This window comes from Haliaeetus leucocephalus, unplaced genomic scaffold, assembly GCF_000737465.1.
Source record: "Haliaeetus leucocephalus isolate CR32 unplaced genomic scaffold, Haliaeetus_leucocephalus-4.0 Scaffold173, whole genome shotgun sequence".
Lineage (NCBI taxonomy): Eukaryota > Metazoa > Chordata > Aves > Accipitriformes > Accipitridae > Haliaeetus > Haliaeetus leucocephalus.
Genome location: NW_010972609.1, coordinates 4,992,434 through 5,005,553, shown reverse-complemented (window position 1 = coordinate 5,005,553; position 13,120 = coordinate 4,992,434). Strand labels below are relative to the sequence as shown.

The window sequence follows — 13,120 nt, the reverse complement described above, 5'->3', positions numbered from 1 at the left end:
GAAGTTGAAAGTTACACTATTTTCTGATCATTTTTAACATACAAAGACAGCAAAACAATGGTCTTTTAAGATAAAATATAAACCCAAAGCTAAATCCAACTCATATTAACTTACAAAAAATAAATTACATTACATGTTCTACTATCTAGTATAGCATCCAAATAGGAAACTGTTGTTACAGTGGGCCTTTTATAAAATAATTCAGTATCTACCTATGTAGCACCTCTTAATAAATGATCACCAGCAAAGCAGAGTACTTTTTAAGACCCACAATACCCTGTTTTTGATGGGTTAATTATAATTCCATCAACACCTAAAAGTTGTACTGGATCTATGCACAGAAGTTAGGGTCACAGGAAGAAATTCAAATGATCAAATACAAATCTGACTGCTTGCTTGTAGTGTCCAAGTGCAAGCAGTGGTCTTTTAGGTATCTTTTTTCCCCAAGATACATTTATTATTTAGAATCTGTAAACATTAAATAACCAGGTGATCACTCAGAAGTAAATATTTACTTATTTTAAAAAAAGTTAAGAGCTCATTTACAAATTCCTGGGTAGAACATACATACTGCTATCAATTTATTTAAGAACTAGCTCTTGTCCCACAGGCATTGATGCAACAAGACAATTGATACAGAGACTTATATATCATGAATTCTTTGGTTAGTTGAAACTTATTCTAGATTAAACCAGCCATCTGACTTAGGTGTGTGAAATCCACCCCCAGAAAAATGTGACTGTCTCAGTCAGCTACTGAATTTAGACTGTTAATGTCAGGGTTTTGAATTTAATCTAAATTCATCATTGTAAATACATCAAACCTGTAATTTTTATGAACTTTGGTTTTGATGCTCTTTTTAAAAAGATGTCTTTTTTGTATAACTTCTGACACCCACCTATCTACATTTATTTTACCTTTTGATGCTCTATACTACGTCCTAATTAAAAAGAAGCACAAAGGTAGGAAAGAAATGTTTTCTAACAGCCTTCATTTTATTTTTTCAGATTGATACTATCTGTCCAGTTATCCTTCTGGAAGACAAAATTTAAGGAAATTATAAAATTATATAATCATATATTTTGTTTTAGAGTTTAATAGCAGCTCTTAGCTTGGCCGACCTTCCTCTTGGGTTTGTTTGAATATCCTTGGCCTGGGGTGTCAGAACTTTTTTCTGTAACAAAATCCACTTTGAGTTGGATTTTCCATGGGGAGATTCTTGTGCATCTTCTTTTCTGGAGCAATTTTTCAGACCCTGTCTTATCTTCTGCCTTGAGCTAAGATTGTACTTTTCTGTCATTTCTATTCCATGAAGAAAACGTTTGATAATACGATCTTCTAGTGAATGAAAGGAGAGGGCTACAAGGCGACCTCCAGGTTTTAGAAACTTCTCAGCTGTCTTCAGCCCTATAAAGAGTTCATGGAGCTCATCGTTTACAAATATTCGCAGGCCTTGAAAAGTTTTGGTAGCAACATGCGCAGGTCTCTGAAGCAAGTCTTTCCGTGCATACAGTGCCGATGCTGGAAAAGCACCTGTCAAATTTTAAAAAGGAGATGTTAATATCTTATTATTTCTACATTGCTATCCTGACATTAATCCACTCACGCATGGTGACTTTAAAGGAAAGCATACTTACAACTGAACCCTGAGTGGTGAGCTTCCTTCTCTATAATATATCTTTATTTTCTTCTTTGAATTCGCATTTCTGAAAGTAAACCCTATTAAACTGACTTGGCTTGCGGCTGAGTGTTGTTTTTTTCCCCTAGAATCTTTCATAGAAATTCCTTCCTCAAATGCTTCACAAAGTTAAAATAAAAAATTATAGGTGAAACTAAGGTAGGGAAAAAATGAAGATGGGCTAGATAAGCCTTACTTTACAGTTCAGTGTAGTCAATGTCAGTGCAGTGTTTGTGGTCGTTTGTTTTATGCTTTAAAGGCAAAAAAAAAGTTAATATATGATGGACACAATTTTAACTGTTGCCTTCTAGATAATTACGCATTTCTTCACAGGCAGATATAAGACGAAGACAATGTCTACCTGGTGATAAGTATTCTTCAATGAATTACTTAAAGCTGAAAAGAGGCATCCTTATTTGGGGATAAGAATTGTTGACCACTACACCTGTGTTTCTTCAAATGTTCACAAAAATATCTTGAGAAATTTAGAAAATGCAGCTGATACTGTTGCTTTTTTACATGCCTATACGGCAGAACATGTCAAGGTATGAGTTTGTTGGACAAAAAATCACCAGATTAAATAATTTTTACTAGGTGCAGAAAACTCCCTCTTCCTTTCTCCAAAATTCTCATGAGCTATACAAGTCTCTGTAGAGACTGAAATTTTGATAGCAACTTTAATATATCATTATTTAATGTATTTTAGGCTTGAATCTTCATTATCTGAGTATAAAAGGGCTGAGCAAAAAGCTAGAGAAGCCAGATTTGATGGATCAAAGGGACTAAAGTGCAAGAGTTTTACAAGATCTGTGAAACGTGAGTAAACTTATAATCTATTATGTAAGTGAGCACAGGAGTCTGGTAAAGATAAATTGAATGAATAATGCTAGCACATAAATGGAAAAAATTATTCTTCTGAACAAGAGGGCCCATTAGAGATAAGGCAATACAGCTCGTATGTATGTATGTATGTATTAAAATGCCTTAATTCCATGCCAGTGCTAAACTACAGCAAAATAAAGCAATAGGTTTGAAGTAAATGCAGTTCACATTCAAATAATTGATATTCTATGTAGTGGAGTAAAAGAAGGGAACATGGTACTTCTGAAACAAGTTGACTAAATTCACATTTACACAGCTGATTGAAAAAAGAATTTAATAGAGATATCATAATCCAGTACACTGGCACAAAGTAATTTATTAGTGGAATTCCTGAGAGTTTTAAAGGTAAGATTTTACTTCTGTCAGAGAACGTAAGTGTTTGGCATCAGAAACACACAAGCGATCGTCAGTGTTCAGCAAAGGGAGAGGCCAATAACAGGATTTAAAAATCCAATCATTATTAACAGAGTTATTATCATGTATGCAGTGTATCTAAGACGTGTTTCTGCATACCCAAGTTTCCCAACTACATTCCCTACCTCCTCTGACTTTAATGCTAACAGTTCCTCAACTAACTGAAGACACCCATCATAGCTGCGGCTGTTTCCTATTCCTATAGTCTGAATCCTGCGAGACAGAAAATGGCAACAGCATCAGCTTCTCCCAACACACACACTACTGCACAGGAATTTGTGGCTTTAAACTCTGTTTCACAAAACAGTAAATAGATTTAACCTACGGGAGCTAGGCTCCTCCGTCACTCACGAACTCTAGAAAATATTACGGTAGCTAGCTAATATAATTTCTGTCTTTGAGAACACCATGTTCTATACTTTCTATAAATCATAAAAAAGAATATATACCCTCATTGTAGGAGTCACAAAGCCTGTTTTGATGAAAGAGCTGAACTAAAAGGGGAACTCAAAATTGCAGAAGGCAAGATGTTCCAAGAAACCAACTGACCCCAAACTTGTACTACCTGGCACAGTATCTATTTCCATATTTCTTTACACACCTAAAAAATAGATACTTTGAAAATGGAATCCTTAAAACAGCCAGTGACTGCCATTTGTGTGTGAAGAAAACTGTCTCAATGCGTAACAAAGGAATGCTGTGCTGAGCAAAATAAACAATTTTCTTTAAATGATCGACTGTCAGCTACAAACGCTAGCAGTATGCTCAGAACTCTTGAATAGTTATTAAATGAAACAGCAGGGTTTCAAATCAGCATGTAATGTATCCAAAACCACCATAGGACATGCACGTTTCCATGGCATGCACTAAGTGACTACACATACATAACTTCTTATTCTCCGTAAGACCTGTCTTAGGTTTCAGTCGTAATAGCATTTTTCTTCAGTGGAATTTGAAGTTGAAACATCAGATACCTGGGTATCTTTGAATTCAATTACAGACGCCATGGTCTCTTGAATAAGAAAATACTGTTTTTTGTAAAAGATCTCACACAATAAATCTATCTCTTTTTCTAAGCCTTCTTTTAAAACCATTGAAAACATACCTCACTCTTCTCCTCCCCCTTTCCAAAACTTAGCCCACTGCTGCCATGTTCACTTTAAGAAAACAGTTGTAACTGGAATGAAAAAGCACTGTTCCCTTACAAAATATTAGCTGTTAACAAGCTAGTGGGTTAGAAAACAGGGTGCATTTTTTCGGTTCTATCTGTATTGTTCCTGCCCCTTGCTGAACAGTTTACAGCTGTGACTTGAAGAGCATCAGTTTTATACTTTCAATTTTGGGCTGCTACTGCCCAGATCTGGTGTTCACCTCTCAAAGCAGATCCAGAATTTTTAACTATCATATTTTAGCAGTCTAAGTATTTCTAAAAATACTGCTGGTTTTCCGGGGATGATCCATTTCTGATATTCTAAGAGTATTTCAGCTTCCAAAAGTATCACAGATAAAAATGAAGCCAACCCACAAGAGTACAGCATGTAATTTAGGTACAAAACTGACGGTGCTTCTTGATCGGGACCTAACCATAAAAAAAGAAGCCTAGAATGAGATCCTTTGTTTAAATTTCCACGGCCAATCTCTCTGGAATTTTAGTAAAATATTGGAAGTTTTAACTCCTATGTCAACAAAATATCTTTTACTTACCTGAAAAAACAAGGATAATATAAAGATCTACTTCAAAACTGGTTTTGTAAAAATCTAAATAGAAATGACATGCTGATATTTGGCCAGATTTTTAGTAGTCTGATCATGAACACTGCTATTTTGCAATTGCAATACTGAATAGATAAACAAAATAAATGAGATACTCAGGCTACCAGCATGACTGGGACACTAACGGGTCTTTGGAAGGTTCTTCCATTTGTCCCGTCATGGTTGTTGAGTGCAGTGTCTTCCTATAATAATCTTCTATGACAATTAACTGTGACGTTAATTTATTACTGTGAATTAATTTATCACACACTGAAGAAAAATAAATTAAAACCTAGATATATTCCATAAGTATAATACAACCCTACATGCCTCAGTTGAACATGCACAAACAGCACTGCCCATCATATATAATGGTACAGAATACCAATATTCAGGAAACTGGTAAAGAAATGCAGCCACTTTGCAGCTTTAGACAACCAAAACCCCCCAAACTAAACCCAAAATCAAACCATTTCCAAGTTCAAAGACTTATTGGTCTGTCTTCAGAGACTGGCATTAACTAATAAATGTACTCTGTGGTAGTGATTTCTGTCACACTGGCCTTTATCTTTTTAGTACAGACAGTAGATTTTGATCTATGTTCCAGGGGTGAAAAATTTTCCTATCCCACTTTTAGTCCTCTGGTATAGTTAAATAAAAACCTATTTGTGCCTTCTGCTAAAGCACAAAATCTCTCACCCAGCCCCCTCCAATTACCATGACACTAAAAGAAAATCCTTCCTGGTAACAGGCTGTACAACGTACAAAAATATAAAAAAAATCTGTATGGGAAGCTTGTAAAATGAATTTCATTCATAAAAACACCACGCTTCTGGCTAGATGACTGGTTTGAAATCCCGGTGAGAGAAATTATCATTTTTAGTTTTGGGATGCCCTGATGCTACTTACACTTTTAAAAATCTAATAGATTCACATGTTGAAATGTATTGAAATTTTAAAGCTTGTGAATGAAATTAGCAACGTGCTGTGCCTGTCAACATGAACCATTAAAGTCCCCAGAGTGTATGAGAGTGGGAGAGTTTAAAAATTAATTCAGATGGTGCACCTGTTTGCAGGAATCCGTCTGTTGAATTAGCATTGCATTTAATAAGTTTCTGTGACGCAACTAATGTCCTTTTGTCTAGGCTCCCTCAGTACAGTGTTAATTCTCACCCATCTGAAATTCAGGCAATATTACAAATTCCAAACTGATAATTAAAGTCTATAAATGTGAACCACTCTGAATGAGACTGGCTTTACCCATTAAAGTTCTTTTTAAACTTTTCAAATTTCTTTAATATCTTATCATCCATTCCTTTCAAGTTAAATCCAAATGATTACATGACCTCAAAACGATCTGTTAATAGATTGCATACCTAAATAACACTAATAAAAATTAAATTTTGAACAAAACCTAACAGATAACACAAGGTATGTTACCCACTGAAAAGAAATAAAAATAGATCACCAGTTCTACGGAAAAGGCATATTAAAATTACATTCTAAAAATTCCACTATTTTTAACCAGTTTTCCCGCACATCGAGTTAAACCTATTGTTTCCAAACAACTGAGTGAGCTACAGCAAAAGCCATCAGGAAGTGCTTCCTAATCGACTTCCACACATCTATTCACAGACCTTCAGTTGAGAACTACCAATCTGTAGTATTTAGAGTGTTCATAATAGCAGATAGCTGTGTGAAAATTATAAACAGTGAGTGGAGTTTGACTGCGCTGCAAGAAGAGATGATGTTCACATGACTGAACAGAAAACTCCTCCTTTTTCCCACATAAACTGCAGACTCCATAGCTCACAGACATCTGCTTATATAGATGGATCAGAAGCCTTTTGGACAACATTTAGGAAAACAAAAAAAACCCAAATTTTTTTTAGGTTTTTTTTATAGGACCTTATTCATTGTCACAGTACGTAGAGAGAAAACTTTCAGGCTCTATGTCAAGAAAGAGAAGGAATTATTTTCTTGAATTGGAACAAAGGAACAAGAAATCACTGGGATACCTGATTTTGCCCCAAGCTGTTGTAGGCAATCTTGACATACAAATCTATTTGTATTTTTTTTCCAGCTATACCTTAAAATTATAACTCTTGCCAATACAAACTTTAGAAACATCTGATGGTTCTGTACCTGTTGTGGAGCTGTTTTGTTTGGTTGGTTGGGTTTTAGTTACATCCTTCACTCTTATCTCCCAATCAATTAGCAAGAACAATGCACGTTCTAACCTTTTGGAGGGTGGTAGGAAAGACCAGAAGTCTAGCATTCTATAAATAGAAATGAAATTTTCCAATTTCAGGCTAGTCCAAATCTAGATACACTGGGATTCTGGTTATCAGCTGGACCTTAACACAAAACTTCGGAGTTCTAGAAATTCTGAAGCCATAGTAATCTATAACACATGAAAGAAATATGGGCTATATATGAATTCTCAGACACTGACAAAAGCAAAGAAAGAGACATAAACACCTGGCACCATTGGCTAGATTTTTTGCTTGTTTTCTGGCTCCTATAACTAGGCAAAAAAAATTGATCCTGTTCTTGAGAGATAATCATGCTTGTATAGAATCTGCAAAATCTAAAATGCAAGATTTTATTATTTTAATTAATATTTTATTTTTTAAAGGACTTGACATTTAACTGATAGGTCATAGATTTTACTCTGTAAAGTCCTGAATTAGTCAGGGGGGGTGGGGGTGCTGTGCCACCAAGAGGATCCTGTAGCTGTGGTCTGTGGCACTTCAGCTCTGGCTTCCCTCAGTAACTTCACGGATATCATTTTGCATAACAATATATATTGACCATAGATGATAAATTAAACAAAATATATTATAGTTACCAGAAATTTTCTTGAGGTATAATCAGTCCAAAAACTAACAGGATCCACCGTTGTGCTCCTTTACTGGAGGAGTCAAATTAAAATTGGAAGAAGTTCTACGCAAACAGGGATCAGTGTAAGTCTTAAAATTGTTTTAACTACTGGCATACTTCAAAAAAAAGCACACAAAACATATGTATTTACTGTCTTGGCAGATATGTGCTGGATTCATTGTCTTTGGCATGTATACTGTCTGATGCATACCTGATTCATGTATCAAACTTCTCTTCAAATATAGCAAAGAGTTTAAAGTGAGAACAAAAAAATCCTCCTCATTGTCACAGAAAGTGACCATTAAGTGATGACTCACATGCAACACATTAAACATGAAGGGATCTTCAATCGCTGTCTTTTATGCACTAGTATTTTTATTTTATTAGTTCAAGCTAGTGCAGAAAATTATTTCAGAAGTTACCCAGTTGCTTGTTTACAGCCTGTAACACATAAACCTTTAGCATAACAATATGGTTGCTTCAATCTCAATAACGGTACAGTTATTTATTTATATATATAAATATATATTCAACAGTTTTTCAAAAAGCATGAGATACCTGTGACAAAAACTAAATTTTAGTTTGTGATGTTGATGACTGACTATATTAAAAATGTAACTCTCCAAGTTTTTTATAAAACTAATAGTGTTTTATTTCTTTTGTTTTTCAAGACTGTTTGTTCCTCACATTCACTATATTTACAGCAGGGGCTTACAACAGCAAGCAGTGGCTTCAGATCCTTTAATCATGTCAGCTAAGCCTTGGGCCTTGGTTGACTGGACATTTAGCTCAAGTGTCCTGACTGACTTATACAAATCCAAACCTTTTGTTTGTCGATCATTAAAAGTAAGTCCCTTAAACTTCCAGTTTAAGTAATACAAATTTTTATGAATACAATACATTTTAAAAAAAATCTTCAGGATACTAATACAACTTTTAACACTATTCTTTAGCAAATGTTAAATTTGGATAGCCATTTTAAAGGTCTATATTCAAAGGAGTCAGCAGTTTAGACTTAATTTGTGACATGACCCAGTAATTTTCATCATTAAAAAAAATATATATCCCTACATTACATATTAAAATGTTAATGAACAGGATTTGTGTCTTACATTTGTCCTTGAAATTTTTCACTTGAGAACACAAACATGAACGTTCTTGATGTGAGCACAGTTCCTGCCTAACTACATTTTGTTCAAGTTGTTTACAGTGAAGAGCAAGTAAGATGAAGTGTTTCAATAGTCGCTCCAGGCTGATCTAGTTGGCATTCACAAGGTGAAGCAAGCTATGTATTGCTTTACTTTTTGCTTCCTGGTTCTTTAAGCAAACAGAAATGATCTGATTTAATTCATAATTGGAAACTGCCATGGTACTTCCCCTCAAAATATTAAAACGTAGAAATTTATAACTAAGAGAGGTCTATGACGTATCTGAAATTTGAAGGCTTATCAATAGCTGGGATAAATAATTCCCTAGGCTGCTGTCATTCTGCGTTTCAACTTGGTTGGCAAAATGATAAATCACTTCATGTAAAATCTATTATTAAACTAATTGTCAAACTACAATATTAAAAGTGGGAGCTAAAAAAAAAAAAAGAAAAAAAGAGAGAGCTGACATCAGAGCAGAATAGGCAGGATTAGATCCTGCATGATTTCAAGTACAAATAGATCCCTCTGGGACTTTGGGGATTAATATTTTTTCCCCTCAGCCACTGTGAAGAATTAATGAGGGTACCTGCAACAATGCTTGCAAGCTGCTGAGTTCTGGTGATGGGGTATATGCTGCGTGCCTGAACGATGGCTGAAGCGATTTTCTTGGCGTGCCTCTCCTCCCCGTATGTTCTCAGGATGGACGCAAGCGCCTGTTGATCTAAAGCATTCACAACATCAGCAGCAGTGGGCATGTCAGGGTACCTACGCACAAGAAGAGCCAATTAGTTCGCTGACGTCAGTTTTCATTGACAAGAGGTGAAGCTTCGTAGCATTGAGACATAAAGTCAAACACACACACTGCATACAAGTGCCTTTGAGGTTTTTAAATAAGAGACAGCAACCCTATGAAAACAGATATAGCTTGCACCTTTTAAATCCTTTTCCTTGCTACTTTTAATGGAGTTTGTTCCTTAACGTCAATTAGAACAGCTGAAACTTCCAAGTATTATCATAAACTATGCTTAATGAGTTGACAAGAATAAATACATTTCAGTATCATGTTAAAATGGAAACGCTGTGTGACTATTTTATTTAGCCAGCTTTAGAATATAAACTTGCCCCTTATGGGTTCATTTTAGACACCTTGCATTATATGCTGTTTTCTAGTCAGAACTGATTTCAAGGGTCTTTTCTTTCACATCTCCTGCTATGAAAACAATTGCTCATGAAAATAATTTAACTTCACTTTTCACTAAAAGGCATAAGAATTTATATCCAAATACTGTTTTAAGAGAATAGAAATGACCTAATATTACAAATGACAGGAATTATTACAATATAAGCAGTATAAGCTATACATTTATTTTTTTTAAAGCTCTGTCACTTTGCTGTTGAAATAGTTCAAGGTATATTATGAACATAATAGATGGGTTTACTAATCAGAGAAAACACACAGCCTACTTAATAAATATTCTTCTACAAAGACATGAATGTGCAGAATATTTTTCAGGCATTTATTACTCTCCTGCAGTATCTTACAAAAGATAACAAAACTTAGGAATCAGAGGCAAGTAGTATCATAGCAACAACCGTAGTGTAAGGCTTTTGTTATGCCACAGGTATCCTTTGTTCTTATGCTCCTGTTCCATGTATGTATTCTCATGATGCAAATATAAGCCTGGAGTTCAGACTCTTGAAATCTGAGCACTGAATCCCAGGGGGAATCACGTGAGCTTTTTACACAAAACTGGAAAAAGCGAATATCATGAAATTTGCTGTGTTAAGACTTAACATTAACGTGTTAAGGTAATTCCTTAGAAACTGAGGCTTCCCATCGGCTCTACGTGAGCAATGAAAGATCAAATGACATCTCTTAAGACTACAGGTTCATCAAAACACAAAGCAAAAATTTTCATTCTCCCAGTAAGCCATTATGCAATTACTGCCATCATCTATACAACAGAGATCTTTGGTGGTTTGTGTAAAAAGCACAATGCTACAGAAATACACTAGGTTGCTTGAAGATGAAAACTGCTACATAGGTAGAAATTATCATTCCACCATTGATTTTCATGCTCTTGAATGTACTAAACACCAATTCTAATAATTTAAATAGATGTGATTTATTTAGTAATTGTTAATTTGACAATTAAGTAATCCTGATGTGCCTCCCACACCATGAGAAAGGAAGCTTATAATATCGCTAAGGAAAGCTTACAATAAATCTTTGGGCATGGAAGACAACATTATACTAGTGTGTTAAAAGCAATGTTGTTGTCCGATTTCAACCGGAAGACATCGTGGATGGGATTTTATTTATTTATTTTATATTATGTTCCTTTTAGAGAGAAGTAACTGGGTCAGATGGCCATTGCAGAAAAGGGGGAGGTTGCTCCGTTCCTGAGGGAGCAACTGAACGTGCTCAGGTGAAGGTTCCACAAATAGTAAGTGTAGCAGAAAAGGAAAGGGACTGCAGTAAGGGTTTGTGAGCCTGCAGATCAAGTACAGTCTGAGAAACTGTGGAAATAACAGGGAGAAGACAGGCCTCTGAAAGTCAGATGCCCCTATGACTGTATACCATACACTCCAAAACCGTAAAATTTTAATGGTATAGTTAACAAAAATGTTACTGGTTTAATTACTCATCACTGGAACTTTCCTCTTATTTCCAAGAAGAAAAAGATGATAACCAGGGGTCTAAGTATTGAGATCGAAAAAAGCTTTGTGGCAAAAGAATGACAGTAGAGTCATGCAAAATTAGATGCGGTTTGATGATGAGAATTCTTCAATTTAAGGGGGTTGCTGAGCACAGAGGTTTTGAGTTTCAAGGAGAAATATTTTATTAACAGGTACCTGTCACTATCCATCCTCATGTCCAAAGGTCCGTCCTTCTGCAGGGAAAAACCTCTTTCGGGTGTATCAAATTGCATGGAAGAACAGCCAGCATCCAAGAGGACTCCATCTAGAGTCCCTGGCTCAACTCCAGAGGAGATTAACAAAGCTTCTGACTGGCTAAATTGTCCTAGAAGAGCTCGAATCTGTTTCCTGTAAAAAAATAACAAATAAATAGCCTCAATTTTAATTATAACAGTGCAGTGTCTTCCCCTTGTATAGCAGGAATTAGATAGTAGCACTCACTTGTCTCGGAAGCAATAGGGCTATTCCCAAAGTAATAGTTTAAGTACTTTTCATATGTCAACATTGAAAACTGGTCCAAACCACCCATCAGCAGCTACTTAAGCTTCTTTAACTCTTTACTCTCTTCCTGCTTGATCTCAAAGAAATGGAAACCTGACTAAAATTTCATTTTTTCAACACGCAGGAATTCAAAGGGACACCATTCACATTCAGCGGGAATGCCCTGACCACCCAGGTACGTGCCATGCTGGTGGCACAGGGCCCTTAGTCAAGTGAGGCCAGAGTGCGGAAAAGAACAAATGGTTCTTGGACCTAGGGGAGAAGCAGACAAGATGGAACACGACTGCACAGCCTCAGGGTTAATACTTACCTGCCAGGAAAAAAAATCCTGGGTTCCTGCCATGGGACAAACACCTTTCTTTTTAGTGGTATTTACCGTTTCAAAAATAAGTGGGCAAATGAGGCGCACTGGATCATAAGCAGATAAAATACTCCAGTGTAGTTTCAATTCAGGTACCTTATAACTGGGGACAGTAGTTTTACATGCATTTTTGTGCTTAGCATTCTTCTTTCTTGGGTTTAAGGTGGTTCTTGCTTAATATTCCCATACTGGGAAGGGAAAGTGGCACGGCAAGGGAGAAGATGACACAGCTCTGAACTGCCCAATGCTTTCTTGGGTGTCTAAACCCGGACTTTTGATTCTTGCTTATATATAAGGTGACTTGCAATTAAATAATTTATTTTATCTCTCTCTCAAAATCTCAATGAATTTCACAGATTTAAAAAGATTAACCAACTGCATTTTTAAGCAGTATCTGCAAAACACAATATATTTTTGCCCTTAACAAGAAGCCACTGCCTCCACATCTGAATTTTGATTACAGTTTGTGGAACTGCTCTCCAGCCCCATTGATTAGCATTCAAATTATTACAAGGTCCACTAGGTTAACTCGCATAATTTTGTCTAAGTTACATGGGCAGCAGTGCATGGATGGAGAGAGCGACTCCTTTAACTTTCAGCTACAAAAGGACAGCTGCCTATGTATCTTTTGACACTTAGCATTATAGTAATTTTGAAAAGAAAACTTTTTCAAAATACCAGCTTAAGTCTAATCCTTCTTTCAGGTCAGTTTAACATCAAGACAACTGGCACTATGACACAACTGAGTTAACTCCAGTGGCTACAGTTTTAAAATACTGTACGAACGAGGAATCGGAACCT

General features: G+C 35.8%; 1 protein-coding gene across 1 annotated transcript in view; it reads right to left on the bottom strand.

The window, feature by feature from the left end:
• Nucleotides 1–1,087: 1,087 nt before the first annotated feature.
• The window catches only part of METTL15 (methyltransferase like 15), a 92,273-nt gene continuing 80,240 nt past the window's right edge, over nucleotides 1,088–13,120 (bottom strand). The window contains exons 3-5 of the mRNA XM_010563724.1: nucleotides 11,614–11,805; nucleotides 9,344–9,522; nucleotides 1,088–1,533 (exon numbers count right to left, since the gene is read on the bottom strand). Coding sequence (XP_010562026.1) covers nucleotides 1,088–1,533; nucleotides 9,344–9,522; nucleotides 11,614–11,805 — 817 coding nt within the window. The remainder of the gene's footprint in view (nucleotides 1,534–9,343; nucleotides 9,523–11,613; nucleotides 11,806–13,120) is intronic.